General features: G+C 39.0%; 2 protein-coding genes and 1 pseudogene across 3 annotated transcripts; 2 read left to right on the plus strand and 1 right to left on the minus strand.

The window, feature by feature from the left end:
• Window positions 1-9,468: 9,468 nt before the first annotated feature.
• On the plus strand, window positions 9,469-12,439 carry LOC140789791 (GDSL esterase/lipase At5g33370-like). Of its 2 annotated transcripts, none has more exons than XM_073139627.1 (5): window positions 9,469-9,918; window positions 10,022-10,149; window positions 10,229-10,471; window positions 10,790-11,042; window positions 12,008-12,439. In XM_073139627.1, exons 1-5 carry the CDS (start codon window positions 9,681-9,683, stop codon window positions 12,238-12,240), a joined length of 1,095 nt encoding a protein of 364 aa, XP_072995728.1. In that variant the 5' UTR covers window positions 9,469-9,680; the 3' UTR covers window positions 12,241-12,439. The 2 variants fall into 2 exon arrangements, with proteins under 2 accessions (XP_072995728.1, XP_072995730.1); XM_073139629.1 differs by having other exon boundaries at window positions 9,548-9,918; window positions 12,025-12,439.
• Window positions 12,440-13,862: 1,423 nt separating this feature from the next.
• LOC140788429 (multiple C2 domain and transmembrane region protein 10-like) lies at window positions 13,863-16,658 on the minus strand (annotated as a pseudogene).
• Window positions 16,659-20,244: 3,586 nt separating this feature from the next.
• Window positions 20,245-23,048, plus strand: LOC140788914 (protein neprosin-like). Its single transcript, XM_073138437.1, has 7 exons — window positions 20,245-20,479; window positions 20,575-20,661; window positions 20,802-21,026; window positions 21,172-21,345; window positions 21,467-21,520; window positions 22,117-22,263; window positions 22,429-23,048. The coding sequence occupies exons 1-7, from the start codon at window positions 20,294-20,296 to the stop codon at window positions 22,804-22,806; spliced, it is 1,251 nt and encodes a 416-aa protein (XP_072994538.1). The 5' UTR covers window positions 20,245-20,293; the 3' UTR covers window positions 22,807-23,048.
• Window positions 23,049-25,753: the final 2,705 nt, after the last annotated feature.

Below are 25,753 nucleotides of genomic sequence, written 5' to 3' on the forward strand. Positions count from 1 at the left end.
TTCTATAAAAACTAGAGTGAACGGTGGTTGAAATATAGCCTGAGATCTAAATTTTCACATCCACTCTATTCCAAATCAGATGATGTCTATATTAATGCTTGAAAGATCATTCTCTCCAACCAAACGCATATAACAACATTGCTTGGAGTACTATATGCCATTTCTAACCTTCTTCTACACAACGTAAGTAGAAAAAATTCTGGATTACAACTGGTTGTCAAATTAATTTCTTGATCCTATGCCTTAATATTTTGATACGCTAATCCCACCAAACATCATCATGGAGACAGTTAAACCATCATTTTTAGGATGTCGAAATGATTGATATGATGGAATGATCATATGGGCTTCCCATGGTGGTGAAAGTCTGTCTACAAATGCACAACTATATACTTGTTATTTGACAGGCATAAGTAACTGTGTACTTCCTATTTTTTGTCCAATCCAATTTAGCTAAATTAACAGCTATGACAAGGACATAAAAGAAGTGGAATAATATGAACCCAAAAATCATGACAAGAAATATAATTTCATTGCTAACTCACGGACCGCTGTAATGTTAGACAAAGATCATTTTTATATTTTATATTTAACAATATCTTTTACTTCGAGGCTGAGATATTTAGGTGGATCATACTTAATTTAAATTGGTAGAGGTTAATTTTATATTTAAATTGATAGATATAGATTTTTAGTGTTGGCAATTATGTATAAAATATTCTAAGTGTTTTTATACATGTACATGAACATTTATACAAGTTTCGAAAGTATTTGGATTAAAGAATTTCAAGATCAAAGGAGATAGGTAGAGCGTTCGCACCGCGTTCGAACGCGCTCTCAGAAGTTCACACATACAGAGAACACGTTCTGGCCGTTCGAATGTGAGCACAGGCATTCGCACATACAGAGAACGCGTTCAGTCCGTTCAAACACGAGCATAGGCATTCGCACATACAGAGAACATTTTTCCGTCGTTCAAACACAGTCAAGGGCCGTTTGAACGCACCCTACATACGTTCACAATACATTCACACATACAGAGCAGTGTATTTGTGCGTTCAAACTCAACTAGTGAAAATCAAATCACCGCGTTCGAACGCACTTGGGCCTCATTCGAACGCACCTGTGTAATATGCAAATTTTGGACTTACATGAGTTCTAATATGATTTAGATTTGGCTCTATCTTGGTTACATATATAAGCATTGTGATGCCCTAACTCGAGGAGTGGGAGAAGACAATTAAAAAGAGAATTTCTCGAGGCTACATCGTTTCTTCTACGAACAAGATTCATATCTTCTACATCGCATCAAGCTTTCGTCTTAAGGGTTATCTAGATGAATGATCAATCTCGAGGGCTATTAAGTTAGAGATCAATCACAGGAAGCGGTTGATCATGGGTTCTAACGAGCAAGACTAACAGAAACAAAGTCGTGGGGATTGACAGGTTATTTTGTGAATCAGTCTTGTAATTGATATAATTTTAGTAATTAGTTTTGATCCGAATTTAGATCTATGATTTTTTTTTCCGTTCGGGTTTTTCCACATAAAAATTTTAGTGTTCATCTTTGCTTTGATTTTTTTAATATTTATTCCGCTTTTACTTTGGATATCATTGCTTAGTATATAAATATATATGTGTGTCTAGGTGTTTTCAATTGGTATCAGAGCAAGTTCTCTTACCGATAGAGAGAGATCAACTAGGCATGGATTTTCATAGAGATGACAATCGTCTATTAGACCTCCTATTCTATATGGATTAAACTATGGATATTGGAAAACTAAGATGAGAGTTTACTTGAAGTCTATAGATGAGCGAGTATGGATAGCCGTTGTGAACGGTTGGAGTGCACTGATATACATAGTAAATAATAAGCTTGTTGAGAAACCTATTGAATCTTGGGATAGGGTAAATTATGAAAAGGTTGGCTAGAACAGCAAGACAATAAATGTTATTTTTAGTTGTGTTTACTCGGATAAATTTAGAAGAATTTCTACTTGTGAGATAACAAAAGATACTTGGACGATCTTAGAAACTACTCATGAAGGAACCATAGCAGTAAAACTTTTGAAACTTCAGAGGTTGACTACTAGTTTTGAAACTCCCCGTATGGAGGACAATGAGACTTTTGATGAGTTCTATGTAAAGCTAAGTGATATAGTCAACAACAATTTCAACCTAGGAAAAAAATTCTTAAAAACAGAATTACTCGTTAGATCTTTATATCTCTCCCAGAAAGGTTTTAGGAGAAAGTTACAGCTATTGAGAAAAGTAAAGACATCGATTCTATGAAGGTTGAATAATTGGTAGAAAATTTACAAACATTTGAGTCCAGTCTTTCTAAACCTAAGAAGTCCAAAGGTGTTGCCCTAACCACTATCAGAACAAAATTTGGAGGAGTTTGATGCTGAAGGTGATTTAGATGTTGAGATGTTGGCCTTGTTTGTTAAAAAGTTTAATAAATTTTTGTAGGAAGCCAAACAAGTTGAATATTGAGAAACTTGAGAAAAATAAAATCTTTGTGAAAAAGAAGAATCATGTGAGTTCGAATGTTGGGATGAGTAACACTAATGTTAAATAGAAAAATAAAAAATTTGATAATAAAGTTCGATGTTTTGAATGTTATGGTTTGGACATATTGCATAGGAATGTCCTAATTGTCTAAAGAGGAACGGTAAAGTTATGAAAGTCATTTGGGATGACTCAGATGATGATTTTAAGAAAGACCAAGAGAACTTTGTAGCTTTCGTCTCCTCTCTTTTTAATACTAACTTTGTTGTTGATTATGATAGTCAGTTCGTTCTCGTCCCCACAGGAGCAGAACCAAAGCGAGCATGACTGATCGATAGTAGATCCAGGACCAGTACCCTTAGAAGTAATATACCTACAGACAAGGAATGCGCTCTTACTGCTGCCATTAAGCCAATGAAATTGTTTTTGTACGAGTAAGGGGTACGCACGGTTTAGGCTTTCCTTACATGTGGTAAGTCATTCAAACTCAGAAAGGCATATAATGATTTGTACCTGGAGTCGTTCAAACTAAAAAAACAACCTTAGACTATTTCAGAGATTCAAGGTAATTGAACTAGAAAGAAATCAATTTAAAGAGAAGTACCAATTGAAACTTGAATGTGTCAAAAACTTTACTCAGCAACTCGATGAAGCTAAAGATAATATGAAGTCTGATTAAATTGAACTAGAGTGATTGAAGAAGGAAGTGACATTTCTAAAAGAGAAGAATAAATTTGATGAGATTCTAAACGCTCAGATTTCTAGAAAAGACAGGTATGGAAACTGTCTTTATTTCGCAAGATCTATAAAAGAAAGAAAATTACAGACCATCAATCATATCTATAAAGCAAACTTGGATGAATGTCAGTAAATTAAAGTTGAATCAACAAATTGGTAAATCTTCAAAGGCACCAAAGGTAAACTTTAGACACTCCTCAACAAAAGGTGAGTAAAAAAGAATTTATTCCCACATGATTTCATTATGGCATTCTTGGACATATTTGACTTTATTGCAAATTTTTACAAAAACCTAAGAGTGCCTTCATTTATGGGGTGAAAACAAATATCATATGGGTTAAGAAAAGCAATTTAAAATATTATGTTGTGCATACTGTCTTGAAAGTTTTAAATTTTTACTTATAATATTTAGACAGTGGTTGTTCAAGACAAATGTCAGGTGACAAATCTATATTTTCTAAACTCGAAGGATATGAAGGGGGAGTTGTGACATTTGGAGATGGTAAATCATCCAATGTAATAGGTAAAGAAAATGTAAGTACTCCAGGTGTTCCTATCCTTAAAAATATTCTTTATGTCAAAGGTTTGAAAGCAAATCTACTCAGCATCAGTAAATTTTGTGATGAAGATTACGAGGTAAAATTCTCCAAAAATGATTGTACGATTCTAAATCATGAAGGTAATATTATATATTATGGGTCTAGAATATATGATAATTGTTATATTGTTGGAACTTCATATAATCACACCAGGAAATCTCTTTTGAGGACAGCTCTGATGATGAGTCATATTAGCCTAAGGGAGAGTTTCAGTTTATGATTGAATGGTTTGATCAACTTAGCACTCAGGTTCATGATTTTTTAGTTGATAGTTGCTGGGTTTTTTTCTACTACTGTAGAGATACAGGCTGAGCAAGCTTGTCAGGGGACAATGCTTGACTCTGTGTTGTCTACTCTCCATCGCCACTTTTCTCCTAATGCTTAAACTTTGAAAATTTGGGTCAAAAAAGGAGAGAGTGAGTAAGAGAGAGAATTTATGGGGAGTATAGAATTTAGTTTAAGGGGAGTAAGGAGTGATTTGCATTACATTAGCATCTTTTTTATTTGCGTTATTCTGTATAATGTGCCGAATGCTTAGTCTAAATGCTTAGAGTGAGTGAGAGAACGCGTTTAGGCCGTTTGAATGCGAGCACAGGCGTTCGCACATACAGAGAACGTGTTTGGGCCGTTCGAACGCGTGTATAAGTGTTCACAATTATAGAGAACGTTTTTCTGCCGTTCGAACGCAGTTAAAGGCCATACGAATGCACTCTACATACGTTCATACAACGTTCACACATACAAAGGGATGTTGCGCATTCGAACTCAACCAGTGAAAAACAAGTCACCGCGTTCGAACGCACTTGAGAACAAGTCAGCCCGTTTGAATGCACTCGGGCCTCGTTCTAACGCACTTGTGTAACATGTAAATTTTAGACTTACGTGAGTTCTGATATGACTTAGATTTGACTCTATCTTGGTTACATATATAAGCATTGTGATGCCCTAACTTGAGGAGTGGGAGAAGGCAATTAAAAAGAGAGTTTCTCGAGGCTACATCGTTTCTTCTACGAACAAGGTCTGTATCTTCTACATCGCATCAAGCTTTCGTCTTCAAGGATTATCTAGATGAAAAATCAATCACGGGAAGCGGTGAATCGTGAGTTCTAGCGAGCAAGACTGAAAGAAACAAAGTCGTGGGGATTGATGGGTTATTTTGTGAGTCAGTCTTGTAACTGATACAATTTTAGTGATTAGTTTTGATCCGAGTTTGGATCCGTAGTTTTTCTTCCTGTTTAGATTTTTCTACGTAAAAATCTTAGTGTTCAACTTTGCTTTAATTTTTTTAATATTTATTCCGCTTTTACCTAAGCAAATGGGTGATATTATTGTCTAGGGTTTAGTTATATACTTGTGTCTAGGTGTTTTCGTTAACATTTTGATTGGCTTTAATACTATGTTAACTTATCAATTGCTCAAAAAATTTAAGCGGCTAGAGTATGATTGTTTTTATATTTTATATTTAAGATTCATGCCTATAAAAGTTCTAGTAATTGAAAAGAAAATTGATAGGCAGTTGAGGATGCTGTTGTATATCCAAATCCAATGTCAAGGGTCACAATATGCATTATTGAATCATTAATTATTTCAGTGTGAAGCCATTCGTAGTATGAGAGAGAGAGAGAGAGAGAGAGGATGAAAAGCATTATTTTACATTGGAATTTACATATGGAACTAGCACTGAGGTGTATATAGAATGACAATGCCTAATGAATCCAAAATGAATCAAATTCTTAATCTCTGTGTGTCAGAATTCAGTCTGAAAAACCCAGAACAATACGTTAAGAACTAAGAGATGAAGGAATATTTTTATAGCAAGATAGTTATGATAAAATGCATCTTCTTGATGGTAAACAAGCATGTCGATGAAGCTGACCGCTATATTAGAACAACATTGATAGCCTGCAATTGGCATCAACATAAACATCATAATCATTTTGGGGTAAAGGTGTACAGAACCAATTCTAGAACACTTTCTCACACCCAAGCTGCACTCCTCTAACTATTATACTCTTATGAATGAATAAAGTTCTGAATTAAGTTGAAACGGCATCTTGGAAGTTGGAGGTAAACTGTGTCTTACGTATAAATATTTTCTCAAGATAAAAATGAAAGTTAGAATAACTATAATTTATTTGACCAATAAATTTTGATCATGCTCCGGCCAAAACATATAACTGAATGAATGTTTATGAGCTAAATATGGGTGGTAAATTTTGAATGTTTGAATGATAAGATATTTTCCAAGATATTTGATTAGAGCAATGATTCGATACTAATCAATTAGTTATTAAAAATAAAATTTTCTATTGATAAATTAAAGGGTATATAAGACATTTTACATGTATGACTAGATTAATTGATAAAATAATTAGAATTAAAGTATTTTCGTATTGCTTATCCTTATAACCGTTTTCTTAATAATAGGAGTGCTACCTTTTACAAATTTATTATTATTTTTATTTTTTATAAAAAAATAGATAGATGAGAGAGAGAAATAAAATATGACTAATTTATCTTTACAATTTAGAAAAGTGATTGATACTTCCGGTTTATATGATTAGTACTTCAGGTTAATTTTATTTAGTATTATTTAATCTCAACCATTCGATTAGGAGAGAGAAATTAATATTTTTTATTAAATCATTTGTCATTTGATTATTCCTGTCTGGTTAATAGAGCAATAGTGATTAATTGGGTTGTCAGAAAATTGCATAAGTCGTCTCCCTAATTATTTCCTGTTTCCATATTTATGTGGAAGTTAACTTGCAGTTAAACTAGTTTTTAAATCTAATATTAATCATTGCTACAGGCAGAATTCTGATATAAGTAGTATTCATTCCAACAAGTTCCTCTTACAGCTCTACTTCAGAGTATAACTCATAATACATTCAGAATGAGAATCTAAGACTCCAGTGATAGAAGCACTTGTATCGATAAAGTTTTTATGGTTGTAAGAGAATGTCCTAGTTAGTACTTTGTTTACAGCATCAGAGTCCAGAAGCTATTTTTCCCCTTAGAAAAAGTGTCGAGAAGTTTTTTTACTTTGCCAATGCAATTAGACTATGTATACAAGCAACAAAGAACCTTATAAGTTTAACAGCCAAATAAAAACTGATAAAATATCAGCAACAAGTCTCCTATACAGCTAGGCGGTGCATTTATGACTATTGAATGAAGAACAGGAAGTAGTTGGAATCATATGAGGTAATGAGGGAGCGCTGCAGCTTCTGTTTCTCAAATCTTATGCTTCTTTCTTTAAAACTATACAGCTACACTTTCATATATCCACTGGTTGGCATCTTTCTATCGGTAGAATAGTGATCATTATAGTGTCACTGGTACTTGTAGTTAAATTGGATTTAAAATATGTACTGAACAAAGGATTTGGAGATTCAGAATGTCAGTTTAAGGATAATAAGTTGTAAACTTTAAATGGAGACCACTAAATCATAGGAGCATAACATTTAGACTTAGTTTTCGTTTATTTGAGGCTCATTTGCAAGGTCTGGATGACAACATTCACAGAGAGAGAGAGTGTTCATGCACATTGACGATAGCAAAAGATATGCGACGCCAAAATTAAAAACTTTGTGAGGGTTATGAAAATCAAACGAGTGTTTAGTTGGCTAGAAATTAGAATATATGATTATGAGTCCTTAATAGTTAATAGTACAAAATGGAAGAGGACCCCTATTTTTACCCCTTTTTGCACCCTTCACTATTCTCCTTCTGAACACACAGTCAACCACTTCTTAGGTGTCATTTAATACGCAAAAGCTGCCAGTTGCACAACCTGTCTACTCACTAGTTGCAGTTAATAAACAACAACCATCTCTTTAACATTGTGATCGTCGACAGGAAAAACTTAGTTACATGATCTTTCTTAATTGTTTCCTAAATTTATTAGTATGCCTATTGTAAGAGGTAATGTAGACAAACTTCTTTTAAGACCTGATCTATGGAGCTATCCTAGAGTGTACAGATAACCTTGAGAAAGTAAAGATAATAATGAAAATAATATCCACAGAGATGTCATAAGGATTTCTAACTGAAACAGAGCATTAATGGATATCATGTGCTTTGCTTTCCACATGAGACCTTGGTTGGATTCTTCCATCACTCTCAGCAATGAAGGCTGTTCATGATCATTATTCATTACCTTTTTTTTACAACCAACGTACACGAGACCAGAAAGAAATTTTGCATTTAAGTGTGGTTCAATTACTACCTGACGACAACCATGATTCAATCATATTCGCTGGCCACTATATGCTGGAAATTCAACTGACATGCCCACAATTCCTAAAGCACATCTCGAAACAAAGTTTTTGTAAGATTTTCTATGTCATATGATGCATAAAAGAGGTCATAAAATGTTTGGAACTAATTCATATGATAAATGCATTTCGGCTTAATTCTGCCTTAAGAAAAATTTTCCTTTTGTCCTGCCAAGGAAGCATAAGAATTAATAGCCTGAAAATTAAGATACAATCTCATTTTACTCTGGCGGATTTAGGTGTGAATAATTGTAAAGTACAAGAGCTCTAAGCACTTTCTTCACTTCCAGGAAAGAATTTTTTTTCAGGTAGCGTTCTCTCTCTCTCTCTCTCCATCTAATAGCTATGTCCTCATGATCATTACTTCAGTAATAGTTTTGTGACCCGTGGTGGTGGTGACAGCTAATTCCAGCAGCTTTTAATGGTGGTAGAGGTAGTTGTTTGTAGTTGTGGTAGCAGAAGCATTGCAGGAAGCTTCAAAACTTCAAGGTACAAATTTTACAACACAAGATGAAAGTTGCAAGCATTCCTCAAGTTGAATTCAGATGACTCTACTTGCGACATTTAGGCCCACTCATTTACACATTCACATGGAAATGAGATTTTAGCCTCTGGCCTTTCCTTCTCTGACGCATTTCATTAATGGGAATGGACTTGGTAATATCCCTAACCTTGTGTGTTGCCTCTGGAGTGGAGTAGGTTGGTTGAGCTGTCTTTCCCCTATTACAATAACCATTGCTATAATGTTACACAGTTACTCTTAGCTCTTCGGAATGGAAGATTGGATCTAGATCGAAATGGCACAAGAATTATGGAAAGAAAGCTTAGTACTGTCAAGATCTCAGATCGTCTAGGTTTGTTCATCTACCTTACGGATTGTGCAATTTTCGCCAAGAGTTCAGTTGTTACTTTCAGTTTTGAAGTTGGTCAACTTCTCTTTTCGTTGCTACTACTACTAAAACGAACAAAACTTATGCAGGATGTAGCATGTTGCAATTTTTGTATAGAATCCAACTACCTTATAATTCTCGTTAAGTACTATATCATATGAATTAGAATCTCAAAAGTCGCCATCGATATTGACGTAAGGTTTCAAAGGCATGGAGATTTATATTCTCCAGTGTCATTATCATCATGATTTGAGCATTATTATCAAGCTCAGGGGACAGCATTAATCCTAGTTTGCAATATACCAATTTTAAATTCGAAAAAGGAACCTATAGTAAGGTCCAGAAGACACAGCAATACATAATAAATGTTGGCTAACCTCTTCGTTGTCAAGGAACAGACACATGAGCTCCAGATTAAGTGGATCAAAGGGCCTTCACCAACCACATTGAAGGAAAGAAAGGAGAGCAGCAGGCTATATGACTAGTAAATAGCTTCCTGTGGTCCAGAGTCTCTTCTTTATGGCCCTTCAATATAGGTGTAAAAAAAGAAACAAAGAATGCATTGTCATAATAAACATTATATAAAGCACCACTCTAGGGCCTTCCAGTGTCCATAGCCAACCTCTCCAAGCTCTCTTCATCAGCCTCCTTCTACTATAACGATGGCTTCTTGGGTTCTCTTCTTCCCTTTATTCGTTGCCTTAGCGGCTTTTGCAGCACTTCCGGTTTCCGACGCAGCTCGCGCCTTTTTTGTCTTCGGAGATTCGCTTGTAGACAATGGCAACAACAACTACTTGGCTACAACGGCTCGCGCCGATGCACCCCCTTATGGCATAGACTACCCAACTCACAGAGCCACTGGCCGCTTCTCCAATGGACTCAACATTCCTGACATTATCAGTTACGTGTGTAGTACCAGCACTCGTCGCTCTGTTATCTAACAGCATTAAGTTTTTTGGTTAACTAAGTAGGCACTGAGACTAACGAGTTAAAGTTGTCTCAGGTGAACACCTCGGAGCTGAGCCCACATTGCCATACCTGAGCCCCCAGCTCGACGGCGAGAAACTACTCGTCGGTGCAAACTTCGCTTCGGCCGGCATCGGAATCCTCAACGACACCGGGATCCAGTTTGTGAGCACTAAATCAAACACCAGACATAGCCAGCAGACGTACCAAGAACTAGTTCTAATAACATTACTCCTTTTTGTAGGTTAACATAATAAGGATCAGAGGGCAGCTGTCCTACTTCGCGCAGTACCAACAGAGGCTGAGCTCCCTCATAGGTGCAGACCAAGCGACGCGCCTCGTAAACGGTGCACTCGTTCTGGTCACCCTCGGGGGCAACGACTTCGTTAACAACTACTACTTGGTGCCCTACTCGGTTCGATCACGGGAGTTCGCGTTGCCTGACTACGTCCGCTATTTGATGGTGGAATACAAGAAGATCCTTGCAGTATGTTCACTACCCCAGCTCAGAACTCACGCAGTTGTCATGCAGAAGAATTAAGAGCTAGTAGTAGTAGTCCAAATTCCTTGAAGCATTACTTTGAAATAAATGCACCCTGGCCCACTTCCTATCAACACAATTATTCAATGATAGGTAGAATTTAATACCCATTTATTAGGATCCATGCACCCTATGCCACGTGATAAGATCTCATCATATTGCATGCATTAATGAGGATATAGGTACATATCTTAAACATTTCTTTACTTATTGTAAAGCTTATTATCAATTTCTTTTCTTTTGGATAATTTTGTGGCAATGTAGAGGCTTTATGAACTTGGAGCTCGTCGAGTCCTCGTCACTGGGACTGGGCCGCTTGGTTGCGTGCCGGCGGAGCTGGCATTGAGAAGTAGGAACGGACAGTGTGACCCTGAGCTAATGCGAGCTGCGGACTTGTTCAATCCGCAGATGGTCCAGATGTTGGGTGAGCTCAACGGAGAACTTGGTTCTGATGTCTTCATTGCAGTCAATGCCTTCAAGATGCACATGGACTTCATTACTAAACCCGAAGATTATGGTAAGAGTTTGCTCATGATGTTTTGCATGCATACATTTAAACTAAAAACTTTTGCCGTTTGTGAAAAATGTACTTCCAGACACTAATAGTTTTACATCCTATTTTGATGGAGAGAGTGTGGGAGAAAAGAAGAGAAAATTGGTTGAGAGAAATATCATTCTCATGTTTCAATATAACTTTTAGATTAGGATGAAAAAATAGAGGGGAAAAAAGGGTCCCTAATAATCTTTTCGTTCTCTACCAAAAGTGAAAAACAAAGGATAGAAAAGAAGAAGAAAATTTAGCGGTTTCCTTTTTCCCCAGTAGCATCCGAACAAACAAACAGGAAGAGAGAAAATTATTTTTCTTCTTTTATTTTCTTTTTCTTTTCTCTTTGCTCATCTAAATATGGTGAGTTCACAGATTTTGCTACCCACCGTATAAGTATTACACAAAATTTGCTTCTGTATCCTTTCAAAGGTTCATTTATGTATATATATTTTTAATTTCATATTTTTATGTATATTATCTGAAAAACTTAGGGTATAGATCTAAATACCAAACCCTAGAATCTAGGGACCACAAATCGATTACTCCTTTCGGTCACAAAGTGTACTTTTCATCTTTAATTATCATTTCAAAAAATATTATAAGAAAAGTGAGAATTTATGATGCTCCAGAAACTATTAAGTCCCACTGGGATTCCGGGCTTTTAACTACCTAACCACAGTCTCATTAATTTCATCATTTAAAAGAAAAATACTTGGCCAAAACGAAAAAAAATTGCTTCATAAATAGTTTGCATTAGGTAAAAAAACCTACTGTAGCCCAATAGTTTAGTTCTATATTTTTAGTGACCATGATTTGACTTAGTTATCCGATTTAAATATTCGGAAGAGCTAATTCCTTTGTTTAGTTTATGATTCGTGACCGGTTAACGAAAACAAAACCAAAAGAACAACGGCTAACTGGGAAATGGACTGCAGGATTTGTGACCTCAAAGATTGCATGCTGCGGCCAAGGGCCTTACAATGGGATTGGGCTGTGCACGATGCTCTCCAACGTGTGCCCCAACCGGGACGTGTACGTCTTCTGGGACGCCTTCCACCCGACGGAGAGAGCCAACCGGTACATCGTGGCCCAGTTCATGAACGGATCAACCGAGTACATGAACCCCATGAACCTCAGCACCATCCTCCAACTGGATTCCAGAATCTAGAGCTGTGTGAAGATTTTTTTTTATCATTTCCCCAGGTCGCCATGGATTTGTTGTTGTTCCCTTCTTCTAGATTTCCATGCTTTCTTAATTCTTGCTGCTTAGTGGTTAGTGCTCGTTATTGGATTTATGGTAGGCGTGGCATTAGATGTTTGAATGTATGTGGTTTTCGAGATGTGTTGGAAGGAGTATTGTTGTAGAATTTTTCCTTTTTCTCGTCGTGCTTTTCTTTTATATAAATATAATTCAAGAGCTTCGTAGGTTATAGCTACCAAGCCACTATCAAATATCAATTGAATAAGATGATACCCCATTTCTTCCTCCCAATACTCCGGCGAAATCTAATGCATTATAGTGGCATAAAAAAAATCCACACGGGACTCCTCGAGCTCTATATAAATCCCCCTCACGATTCTCTCTGGGAGCACAGATGGTGAAGAAGGATCGAACACCCAGCAGCTGTTCAACTCCGGGAAAGCCCACGGCGAGGGCGGGGTGAGTTGCACCGTAATCCGTTGGTGTCGCTTCTTGATTCCTGCAGGCCAAAGCGGACGAGCTCGGTCAGCGCCAGTGCTTCTGATGCTTCTCAGTCCGCGCAAGAGAACAAGGACCAATACTCGATCGGCCATGCTTTTGTTTTAATTTGCAGGACTGCCATTCTGCAGCGATAATTTTTTGGGGAGTTTTATTAAAAACCCCTTGCATTTTTCTTCTATTAGTAGTTACACCCTACCAAACGAATATTAACAAAATTAAGTGAAATACTTTTGAAAATAAAATTTTAAAGTACCTAACATACCCTTTATTTTACTTTAAAATTTGGTTCCCCTTTTATTTTTAATTTTAACATAAAAAAATTTACTTAAGGATATTAAGATTATTTTATAGTTAGAATTTACTTAACTCATTTATATGGTAAATGTTTATTAAAAAAACTAAATGTAGGTCAGTTTTTTTAGAGATTAAATACTATCCCAATTAATCTAATACCGGATTTAAACTCAAGTATACTCCGCATCATTGTTCCTCAAACACCGCTGCCACTGCCACTCAGCATTGATTTTTGTAGGGATTTCTGGATTGTTCTGATAATTATATGAGCAAGTACATCGGCTGCTTCAATTCATAGCCTCTTCATTGTTCTATCTACTCTTGACTGTTGTCATATGTAATATGTTCGATTTTCCTACTACTCTTTTCGTGTGTCATTTTATGGATTTGATTTGAGGGTAATAGTTTTCATCATTTGATTTGAAAGCACAATCCGGCCATAGGCTCATAAGCTATTCTTACCTAATGCCATCAAAATGCTGTCTAAAAATTTCTATAGTTTTATTATTATTATTATTATTATTATTATTTAATTTTTTTTTATTTTCATTTAAGTATGTAACCCATACAAAATATAGTGAATTAAGTTTTAAATATAAAATTTTAATTGGATAGCTCAGAAAGTTAGAAGGTAAACTGTAATAACTGCGTGACATACGACTATACGAGTGCTAAATATAATTTTTCCTAAAATCCAAGCTTACAAACAACTTTGAACAAGTACAAATAACATTCATTAATACAAGATGAACTGCCTACACAATCAACATAGACATAAATTAACCTACCACTGGTACCATTTTCCTATCCCCTAGACCCTGCAAGTACTAACCGTCTAAGCCCCAAAGCTTCTAATCATCAACCAAAGTCACAAAACAACACCAGGGAAGCCAAAGCCACAAAATACATCATAGTAAGCTATCCGCCTTGGTGGGCAGCCTCCTAAAGAAGCTCATGAGCGGCGACGGCATCCGGCTCCTAAATCTCGGCGGTCGCAGCGCATAAACCCCCAGCCCTCCCACCACCACCTTCAACGGCACGGCATACAACACGACGGCTGCCAGGAGGCAGACGCTGAGGAAGAGCAGCGTCGCCCTCGCATCCCTCCAGCGCAGCAGCGCCTGGAACCTCTCCATAAGTGGGAGCCGTGGTCGAGCATGTACTCGACCACTTCCCGGCCCAACGGCGGCTCGGCGCGGCTAAGCCGGGATGCGACCACGTTGGTGGCCTGGAACCGAAGGTTCTCCACTTGGCAGACGCGGAGGCGTTCCACGTAGTGCATCTTCGGCAGCAGCGGTCGAAGGTAGGCATGAAGCATGTTGCCAGTGTTGGCGAAGCTGACTGCCCAGTGGAGCTCTCCCATTCTCCCATCTTCTTAACCCCGGACGGGTGCAGCATCAATAAAGGGTACGCATGGGTGTTGACCCGATCCGACTCGAGGGTAGACAGCCGGATCCGGACCTTCCCGATCCGGGTGTCGCGGACGGTGCCGGCGGCAGTAGGCGGGGAGGCCTTGTCCACGTGGCAGTTGTCGAAGACGCCGACAGTGATGACGGTGGAGGGGTCGAAGACCTCCCACGTGTACTGCTCGTTCCAGCGTGGGGAGGTGGACTTGACCACGGTGCGGGTCCGAATCCACTTCTGCCCGTACTTGGCTATGCAGAAGGCGTTGGTGATCCCGCCCTTGCCCTCCCGGGCCTTCACGGGCATTAGACCGGTGGCTCCAAGGATGCCGAGTTCGAGGACCCCCACGTGCGGGATCCACAGCTGCTTCGCCGTCGAACGCAGGTCGCTGCTGTGCATGGTCGACTCGTCCAGCACGTGATAGCCACCGTAGAGGCTAAGTCGTAGGTGGACCCGGCTCCCGAACCGGTTTGTCGAACCGGGCCCGTCTGGGTCCAGTCGAGGGGGAACCAGCGAGACGCCACCGGCTTGTCGTCCCACCGCCGCTCAACCGTAGAAATCGGGATCACGAGACGGCTGAGGACGTCGTCACGATCGGGTCCCACCGGGTCCTAAATCGTGACCGTCAATAGATCGTCGAACCCTCTGCGACCACGGACATCATGAGGTCCTCGTTCCAGAACGGGCTCGAGGGGCCACAGTTCGGGTGCTGGATCGGGGCGGTTCGGGTTCGGAGCATCGGGCTCTCGACTTGAGCCTTAGCGAAGAGATCCGGGTATCTGCCCATTGAGGCAGCGGTTTTCTCCACCGGGATGAGGTCCTGGGCCTTGATGATCAACACGCATAGGTACCACAGCTTGGGCGCGACGTAGACCTTAGACTTTATGGATCCTAGCCCCTCGCCATGGACTCCGATCGCCTTGGAATGGCACGCCTCGGCGAAAGCCTCGTCTGCTTGGGCCCCGAACCAGACAGAGACCATGTCCTCCCACTTCCGGTCTTCTAACCTGTACCACTGTGGGGCCAACGTGCTATCCGGCGGGACCTGCTTCGAGACCTCGGTGAGATCGAACGCCAGACGCCCAAGGAAGTCAGCCGTCGCGCTCCTTCACGAAGATCTCGATGATGGAGGACTGAATGCTGTCCTTAGAGAAGGTGAACACCTGGTCCCAGTGGGGCGATGAGGCGGATCGGGTCACTCCCCGATATTTCTCCAGCTTCACCTCCGTGTGGGTAGCTGAGGAGGTCACGTGCGCGGACCACGCGGATATACAATTAGTAAATCTGCTCCATCAGGTCGTAAGTCGCGCTCCTCTTGTCTCTATTAGCAGGGGCGCCGCCGAGGCTTCGACGCATCTCCTTAAGCGCGAAGTCTTGCCCCTCGCTGCTGATGCCTGGAATGATGCCAGAGTAGCAATAAGACTCGGACCCCAGAGCCGTCCCCGCTGTGAGTACAACTGGTTTGATGGACTCCACAGGAGCCGAATACTCCACAGGCCGAGCGAGAGGCTGCGGCTTCTTCATCGAGTGGACCGCCGTCGCCGCACGCAGTGTTTGCTTCTTCTTCTCCGGCCATCGCTCCTTAGGCTTGGCGACTCTCTGATCACTGTGACTCATGTCGCCAGTGGCGCGGTAGATCTAAGGCTGATCTCTCCTCGGATGTGGGAGAAGAGGCTTCGCTTCTCAAGAGTGAACAACTGGGACACGGCCTCCTCTCCGGGTGCCGAGATGCCTGCCGCCTAGATCCTCACCTTCCCCAAAAAGTTCCTCCCGCCCGGGCCGGGCACTCTCTCGTTGTAGACGCCGACATCAATGGCCCGGTAAGGCAAGTCATCCGGGACGAAAACTAAGAAGACGAGTCGCTCATTCTAGACCGAGTTGAGATCCTTTGGTTTCGACCGAGTTCGCCTCTTCTGGTGCTCTAATTTAACCTCCACGAACGGCGATGATGACCCCTGTCCATCCTTGGGCATGAGGTTAACAACTGTACTGCTCGAGCCGGTAAAAGCAAACGAGTAATGTCAGGTCATGCAGCAACCTAATCTCTGGGCTATTTGGAAAATCAGAAACAACCTAATCTTCAAGAACTCTCCAGCTCACCCAGAATATGTCGCTTCACTAGCAGCAAAGGAGGTCTGCCTACCCTCTTCGTCGAATGACGATGCAGGATATAACATCCTGGCCATGCATACCGAGCCTATTAGAAGCTTACCTTTGTGTGACGAGGAAGACCTTCTGTGTTAGGTGGATGTAGCATAGATGAGTGACTCGTTCGGAGGCTTAGGAATGCTTTTATGACATTTTCCTACGACCCTCTACATGGCAAAATGTTCCTTTCTTCGTCGCTGCAGCAACGACCATTTTGGAGGCGGTTAAAGAGCTACGTAGAAGATGCCCTAGTGGAACGGCCTGGCTCTTCAATGACTCGGTGGTGAAAGCTACTAACAAGCTTCATACTAAGCTTGACTGGACAATCAACAATTTGATGCAGGACTACATCAGTATCCTAGCACAACACCCTAACTTTGTGTAAGGACCTTCCTTAAAAAAAACAACAATTTTTGGTTTGATCCACCTGCTGAGCTAGATGTAACTCTCTATATATAGTTTCCTTTTTCTTTAAATAAAAAAAAATCACCAGAACCCTAGCATTATTAGCAAAAGTTATAAAATAGCTATTATACCCCCATGACACATGTTTATTATGGTGGTGATTTATGAGATTTATATCTGCATTTAGAGTTTGTGAAAGAGAGGAGAAGAGAATTAGAAGGATTAATAGTGATGATTGTAGTGATGAGTTTTATATATAAGTTTAAAGTTTGGGAGAAAAATAAGAAAGAAGAGAAGGAAGAAGAAAACAAACAATTTTTTTGAGAGAAAAGAAAACAAGCAGTTGAAGAAAGTATTTTAGTCATTTATAAGGTCATGCGCTAAACGTGTGAAAATTTTCTAAACTGATGGAAAGACCCATTTGGTAATTTTAAATAGTTAAGAGGATTAAAATGTAATTAATCCTTATAAATATCTGATGCACCAATTAGTCCAGTACTACTTTTTACTCGTAAGAGAGTGCTATGGGCCGTTCCTGGACTGTGGAGTTCTGGGCTATGATTCAAGTGCTATAGATTGAGCTGAGATCCTTTGGGTTCCAAGTCAATTAAGTTGGATAATATAAAGCTAACCTTCGTTTATCACCTGTGCTATCTGACTACCTGCACCCTGAGCATCCAACACTATTCTATATTTTCTCAATAAACTACTCAATACACTTACTATAAACGAGTCCGGTTTGCTTTAATTAGACAAGGAACTAATTTGAGAATACTATGCGCTTGCAAATTAGTAATCCTCACATTCTTGAGCGAAGATTTCAACAAAAACACACCCGTAAATTCCTCTTCAATTACTCAAGCTTAGTATATGAAAAGTGCATCAATTTGGGTGACACAAAGTAAATTTCAGGATCCAAGTAGCTAGTGGGAATTGGTGTATAAAATATCACCACATAAAACGTTGGTTACTGGCCAGCAAAGCTCTTCGATCTTCCTATGCTATTTAATTCATTGGGATGGAGAGGAGAGAATAGTAAGCATGAGTCCTAACGGGATGCACACCTCCAGAAGGGAAGCCGCATTCATAGATTTATCGCAAATAGATTTTCTGAGTTCGGATTCTAATATATTTGTCTATTTGAAATATCAAAAGTATCAAAAATGTAGTTCGCAGCATCCTCGCATGTATAAATATTTTTCAAAATTATGCAAACTATAAATTTATTTTTATTTTTAATACAAATATCTCCATATTTATAATTAATATTGCTTGAATAGAACAATAGATCAGAATATAATCCCGGATCTTTTGAATGGACCCAAATTACGTTTTCTTTTTTCTCCTCCATCACCTCACTATAATTATCTAGCTGTTTATCAATGTAAGATCTTGTCTTAGCTATTTATCAAATAAGATATTACCCAGCTTAATGTAGCTTCATTCTATATGCGACAGAGTATATCAACATAGGCACCGATAATGTGTATTTAAAGACTTGGTTAGGTAAAGGAAAAGGATTAAAACCTAAGGCCAATAATTCTTGGGGGTTAGCCTTAGGGAGGGGTGCGACTGAGCTGAGTTTAATCTCGAAAACGATTCTAAGCCTAAGTTGTACAATCAAGCTCGGCTCGTCTTGGACTCTCATTTAAGTCTTAACCTGAAGTCTGTTCGAACTCGACTTGTGTTCTTTGGGCCAAAACCTGATCTGAACCTGAATTGGGTCCCTATTCAATTAGGGGCGGGCTAAAGTTTGACTCAAGCTTGAATTAGGCTTGGTATATGAATCAAGCTTTATTGGATCAAGATTGAATTGATAAAAAGAGTGAATATAGAGATATATAGAGAATCGAGTCGTGCTTAATTGATCCTATCTCGAGCTGGCTCCATTATTTAGACAGCCTTACTGCCCACTGTAACATTAAAATTGCTGAAGGCTCTAAAAACATTCCAAATATCTGAATCGAGCTTTTATCTCACTAATAGTGGATTGATAAATAAGACTGGATATCAAAATGGACAGAGGATACTTACCTTTGGAGTACATATTAAGCCTTGTGTACTCTTAGCTAGTCCGAACGAGCAAGTTAAAATTAATTTTGAGCCTAACTGAGTGAATCAAATTTTGGTCATCTAGTATTGAGTTGAGCTTAATCGAGCATTTATTGAACTGGCTCGCACGTAATTATAGTCTTCTATTCATTAGTTGCACTAATGGATGCATTATGAGTGATCAGATTACACTCCTATTACTTAGTAGCATGAAATTGTGACCAAGCTAATGTAACAAATATACATTAATACAAGTCAAACTCAACGTACATATAACTGGAATCACCTATGATGCGAATGTACTACCACAACCCAACAATCCATGCCTTGGCACGGTCAGTTTGTTATTCATACCAAAGGCGAGAAGACTAACTTGAGTCCTCATTATGTCAGCGAGGAAGGACCAGTTCTTAGCTGACTCCAACTATGTAAATTGAGTTTGACTTTTCTTATCATGTTTTACAGCTAATTATGTAGATTGAGTTTGACTTTTGTTATTATGTTTTACAGCTGATTGGATCTTAAATTATGCCTATTGTGTGTAGAACTTTTGCAAGCTTGTTGCAGGTCAATGATGTTTTAGAATAATGTTGTTTCTTGCTATTACATCTTAGATATCAGTAGTTAATCCCAAGAAGAAAGAAGACAGGACCAACAAAATTAAAAAAAAAAAGTTCACACATACTAAATTCTCTAATACGATTATTTTTAATTTGGCTTTAAGATTAATGACTTTTAAAGAATACGTTATCAGCATTTGAACCGACAATGTGCGACTCAGTATGAAGAAAAGTCCAACGCACGTACGAATATCAGAATGATCAACTGGCGACTTGGAATTTTTTTAATGCTTGCATGGAGAAGACTTGGGCGTTTTAGACTCTAAATCCAAAATGTGAGAATGCCACTTCCTTATTTAGCCTTAATTCCACTCTCTTTCTGATGGAGACTAGGTTATAAAAATATCAAATCCTTCCATTGGGTTGGCATCAACTAAGATATATACATATATGTTAAAGTTGAGTTTGGGTAGATTGTGCTGATGAAGATCGCGGATTTCATACGTTATAAAGAAAAAAAAAAAGAAAAGAAAGAAGAAGAGATAAGTATTATCTCTGGATCTTGCGTTGCCTATTTAAAGGGCCTCCTCCAATCTTCTTTGACACCAAAATATAGAGTCTTAAAAGTGCTGAAGCATCTCTTGGTTATTATCTCGATGTCTTCTTTCTGCAAATCTATCCATTCTCTTCTTGTGATTCAACTAGTGTTAGTCATCACCTACGGAAGTATACATGTCTCGGCTTGGAATTATACTAGCACTGGGCAAGTGTCCCCCCTTGAAATGGGAATGATTAAACAATATCTGAAAAATATCAACAAACCTGCAGTAAAATCTATTAAGGTAAAATTATGGGTGAATGGCTAGCTAGATGGTTTTACGTCTATTTAATTATTCTAGTGAATTAGCTAACGTCTTTCTTTCTTTGATTTGTACAGAGCCCAGATGGAGATATCATCGACTGTATTCCTATAGACAAACAGCCCGCTTTTGATAATCCTCTTTTGAGTAATCATGATATCCAGGTTTATATTGTCTGTCTCGATCGTTGCTTATCTCATATTAACTTGAAGAGCCTCTCAAGCATTTTTACTTACTTGATGAATATTTATTTGCTAATATGATATATGTTCTCTGTTCCCCGCCCCCCCATGAATTGTATTAGATGGTACCATCTATGCTGCCAACGTATAGAGGTGAAAACTACACTATTAACACTGAAAGCATTAGACAAGCATGGAATGACGTTGGCAGTTGCCCGAATGGAACCGTGCCAATAAGAAGAACCACAATGGAGGATGTGCTGCGAGCTGGATCTCTATCTCAATTTGGCAAAAAGCCTCTTAATGATACATCCATTAGTGCAACTGGTTCGCCTAGTAAGCATGAGGTATATTTTGAAGCCCTTCTTTTTCATTGCATTGTTCTTAGTCATTTTATTGTTATAAAGTTGTAGAGGAAAAAGAAATGAAACCAAGTTTTAATGACTGATGCTTTTTTTTTCTTTTCTGTATCGTTTTTATGCGTATATAAAGTACGCAATAGCTTATCCTGCTGGAGCACAAAGTGCAATCTATGGGACAATGGCCTCGTTCAACGTCTGGTATCCGTATGTCCAAAAGAACAACGAGTTCAGCCTCTCGCAACTTTGGATAACGGCTGGATCGTATGCGAATTCAGATCTTAACACTATTGAAGCTGGTTGGCAGGTATTTATTCACATAAATTAGAGCGAACCGCTTCATTCGAAACATTAATATTTTTGTTAAGTTAAAACTAGTAAGCAATAATTGGATGATGCTCTAATGCTTCTTATTTCTTTCTGGCTAGGTTTATCCCGGGTTATATGGGGACAGGAGATCCAGGTTGTTCATTTATTGGACGGTGAGATCACCATTTCATAACTTCTCTCCCGAAGTACACGGACTTGTTTTTATTTAAAGTCCAAGTATAATATATATTATGGATTATCTACTCCTTAAAATATTATACATTTTTTTCTTTTCTGTACACATACCTCCCAGATACTTTTCAATAAATATAAGGTCCCTCAACAAATTAATAAAAAAAACACTTTAACTAAGAAATGTATGAAAACTAGCAAAATGATATTTTTATTTTTTTTCCAAATTATTTGAATTTTAATATTTAGTTAATTTAAAAGGATATCTGTACAGAAAAATAAGGGTTTTACAAGTTATACATGCAAAAGTCATGTATTTTGCAAGGTGTACATATAAATTAGAAGGGTAATAGATAATACATATTTGGCCTTCTAATTAGTGTTTGTTAGTTGCTATGAAGTGGTACATTTTATGGTTTACGATGTGAAGCAAACGTCCAAGAGATTTTTAATCATACAATAAAAGCAAATGAGTAGATCGAATGTGGAAACCAACCAGCAAGCTTCTAAGATAACATTTTTCCATCTGTATAGTTGTAACAGTTTTCTGATTAGCTTAATGCCTCTAATGTAACAGAGAGATGCATATCAAAAGACAGGTTGCTACAACCTTCTATGCTCAGGATTTGTGCAGACAGACAGAAGGGTAGCCATTGCTGGAGCTCTATCCCCTAAATCGACGTATGGCGGCAGCCAATATGAGATTACCCTTCTAGTATGGAAGGTACGTAACAGGGGAGTAAAAGATTGAGCAGTAGCATTTATTGCCCATTTCGTCCCAGTGAAAGAACTCTACCTATAGATCCTTGTTCCAATGCAATATTCCAAGCAATCCTGAACATCGCAATTTGGTATACTAACACCGAATATATAATTGAATGCATTTCAGGATCCACGTAGTGGGAATTGGTGGATGAGATACAGAAACATAAACGTTGGTTACTGGCCAGCAAAGCTCTTCACGCACCTCTCTTCCTATGCTACTACGGTACAATGGGGAGGAGAGATAGTGAACACGAGCCCTAATCGTTTGCACACCTTGACAGACATGGGCTCCGGCCATTTCGCCGAGGAAGGATTCAAGAAGGCGAGCTACATTCGCAACCTTAAGAACGTGGACTCGACTAACACGCTTTACTCAGTGCAGTCTATCACGACCTACGCAGATCACCCCAATTGCTACAACGTGAAAAGCTACAAAGCTGCAAACTGGGGGGTTTACTTCAACTTCGGTGGCCCAGGCAAGAACTCCCGTTGTACTAAATGATGTCGTTGCACTTCATCTTCGCCTCACCATATGTACTTGTCTAGCTTGTATGAGTGTATGATCTATCATCTAGTGTGTTAATAAGGTATATAGCCACATCATGCTCAGTGATGTACGTGTTGCAATAAGGCGTCCTATTGGATTGATACTTGTCTTGTATGCGTGTGGGTAATCTTGTGTAGTATATATACTAATACTTGTCTGACTTGTCCGATATGAATGCATGATCATCTTATCTGTTATATATTATGTAAGTGTAATATTTTTATAGTGACAAATTCATCCACATAATTATATGTCCTTGACGTTGTATAATCTAAATTCAAATGAATGGTTAGGCTACGCAGATAATGGAAAAACAATTTATGTGAAGATATCGAACAAATGTGTGACAGAAAAGCATATTCACCACGTAGTTTTCAAACTTATCCGGATGGAATAGAGGGCATCCTAACGCTGAAATAATATCTCAAAAGAAAACTTAAGTGGTTCTCAGACAAGCGATGATACACCCACTTTCAAAAATCACATGTTCCTCATGCGGAATTTTTCCACGTGATTCTCACGAGACTCGTCAATGAAATGATCTCACAAAATATCTGGATAAGTCTAGAAATACCATAATAAATTAACAAATAATCCAAAGTTACAATGTCACAGGCCTCAACAAGCCTCTAGAAATACAAGTCAAACACAAGTTTTAAAACATAAATACCCTCGCAGGGGCCAAGTCCAACTAGAAATAATAGAATAAGCAAATACTAAAATAGAGGAATGAATCTGCTACTCTTCGATATCCGTATCCTCCATAATCAGCTCTGAAATATTTTCACCAAAATGGCGGTGAGCATGGGGCCCAGCAAATAAAATCTAATAGTAATCTAAGAATTTCACATGATAAATAGAAATGCAATCCCGTAACATGTCAAGGAAAGTGTACATTATGTCTTTTAAAAACTTTCATCACTATAGTTTCAATTACATAGAAAACCACACAGAAACCGAGTCACAAAGACATATCTCACAAAGTATCATAAAATCGAGGGGGACTAGTCATCTAGCGGTAATATCGCCCGTATATGCCTGACGACGCTGCATATGACCGGTTGTTTGTGGCCATCAGACTAAGGACCCCAGTCGTAGGCCCATCATTACCGCTTTAGTAATTATCGCTTAGAGCGAAATCATCACATACGGCAGTTAAGAGCACACAACTCTATAGATGCCCTGACCTTACGTCCTCGGGTACCGCTAGGACTACAATCCCTACCTCTCAATCATCTTTTCTAATATCATACTAGACTAGCCTCCAACTAGGGCAGTATAATCACCTGAATGCTCCACCAGTTACCGAGCTCAGGTGTAGACTACTAATATAGTAATATATACTACACTCTACCTTAAACCTCGAGTTGAGCGAGTGAAAGGGCACTGCCTAGTTAGGACTTGACTAACAATAGTACGTGCACGTGGTGTCATGACCTCTATTATTTATTTAACATAATCATCAAATAACCAATATTATAAACAAGCATAGAGTCTATCATACATGTGCGTTAAATGATAAATAATGCAAGTAAGAATTGGCACGTAATTAAATGTAAGAATAAAATATCATATAATTTTCAAGTAATAAACGATATTATATTAAAATAGATAAGAAATGACATAAGTATGCATTTTCGTAGACTATTATAGAATTCTACTCGCTTGAGATATTTCTGAAATCTGTCTTACTCTCCTAATCGGTCGGCTCTTCTTGATTTTCGAAATCCTTCCCGCACAATAATAGATCTAATAATTTATAAATAAAATAAATATAAGATTAATGGACTTATAGACTAACTATCTTTTTGTATGAATTTAAGTTTGATTTCTAGGTCCAAAATATTATTTGTCTTAATTTAGAAAAATAATGGTCATTTAGAGTCGTTTACAATATAAGTGTCGAAGATAAATGAAAAGAGTAATAAATTCAAATATCTAATTTAATTATGTATAAATCCTAATTTTATTAATAACATGGTTGAGAAAATTTTAATTAATTACAATTTATGTAGCTAACAGAATTTAAAAGAAAATAATAGACTAATAATAAATAAATTAGTCTTAGGGTTAATGGTTGGGCTGGGCTCAAGGCCCAGCAAATTATGTGAGAGAGAGTGGGCTGCAAACCTGCCTGCAACCCACTGGACTAGAGACAGTGGATTGGGCTCAAGAGCCCAGTCCAACAGAGTGAGGAGGTGGGCTACCGCAGCCCACCAGGTTCTAAGGCGCTTTGGACTGGGCTCAAGGACCTAGTACCGCAAGGTGAGATGGTGGATTGGGCTCCAGAGCCCAGTCCAACAGAGTGAGGAGGTGGGCTGCGGGCTTATCGCAGCACACCAGAAACTAAGGGGCTGGAAAGGTCTGAGGACCTGGGCTGCAGCGCAGCCCACGCCACAGCCCAAAGAGAGAGCGGTGGGGGTTGGCCCAACCCCCACCTTCTCCTCGTCTCCTAGCCAGAGAAGAAGAAACAGAGGAGAAAGGGGTGTTGTTGCAGGTGATCCCCGTCACCGGTAGCCCCCGGCTCCAGCAACTCCTCCCCAAGTCTAGTCGACTTGGGTGCAGGAGTGATTAGAACCTTCGGCCAATGCGACCGGAGCGTGAGAGTTGAGGAACTCTATGGTCGACGGCCATGGAGCTTCCCGACTCAATGCTAGGTGGGCTTGAAGCCCTCATCTCGAGTACCTACCTCTTCCATGTGAAGAGGTGGGTCAGTCGAGGTTGACGAGCGAGGCCACCACCGTCGAGGAGCAGAAGCAGGGAAACTTCCCGGATCGGTGGGTTGTCGACCCGAGGTCACCGGCCGACGAATTTCTTCAGTGAAGGCAGACGTAAATAAATTCCTAATTACACATGATTAACTATGCTATTTTCAAATTAAACTAAAGAGGGGATGGAGGCT

The sequence above is a fragment of the Typha latifolia genome, chromosome 5 (assembly GCF_019914945.1).
Source record: "Typha latifolia isolate L0001 chromosome 5, TyphaL0001v2, whole genome shotgun sequence".
Classification (NCBI taxonomy): domain Eukaryota; kingdom Viridiplantae; phylum Streptophyta; class Magnoliopsida; order Poales; family Typhaceae; genus Typha; species Typha latifolia.

Bases quoted from the DNA above. Each gene is read 5' to 3' on its own strand.
- LOC140788914 (XM_073138437.1), top strand. From the start codon at position 20,294: ATGTCTTCTTTCTGCAAATCTATCCATTCTCTTCTTGTGATTCAACTA. The intron at 21,346-21,466 runs GTATTTATTCAC...CTTTCTGGCTAG, and splicing joins CTATTGAAGCTGGTTGGCAG to GTTTATCCCGGGTTATATGG. The intron at 22,264-22,428 runs GTACGTAACAGG...AATGCATTTCAG, and splicing joins TTACCCTTCTAGTATGGAAG to GATCCACGTAGTGGGAATTG.
- LOC140789791 (XM_073139629.1), top strand. From the start codon at position 9,681: ATGGCTTCTTGGGTTCTCTTCTTCCCTTTATTCGTTGCCTTAGCGGCT. The intron at 10,472-10,789 runs GTATGTTCACTA...GTGGCAATGTAG, and splicing joins AATACAAGAAGATCCTTGCA to AGGCTTTATGAACTTGGAGC. The intron at 11,043-12,024 runs GTAAGAGTTTGC...GTGACCTCAAAG, and splicing joins TACTAAACCCGAAGATTATG to ATTGCATGCTGCGGCCAAGG.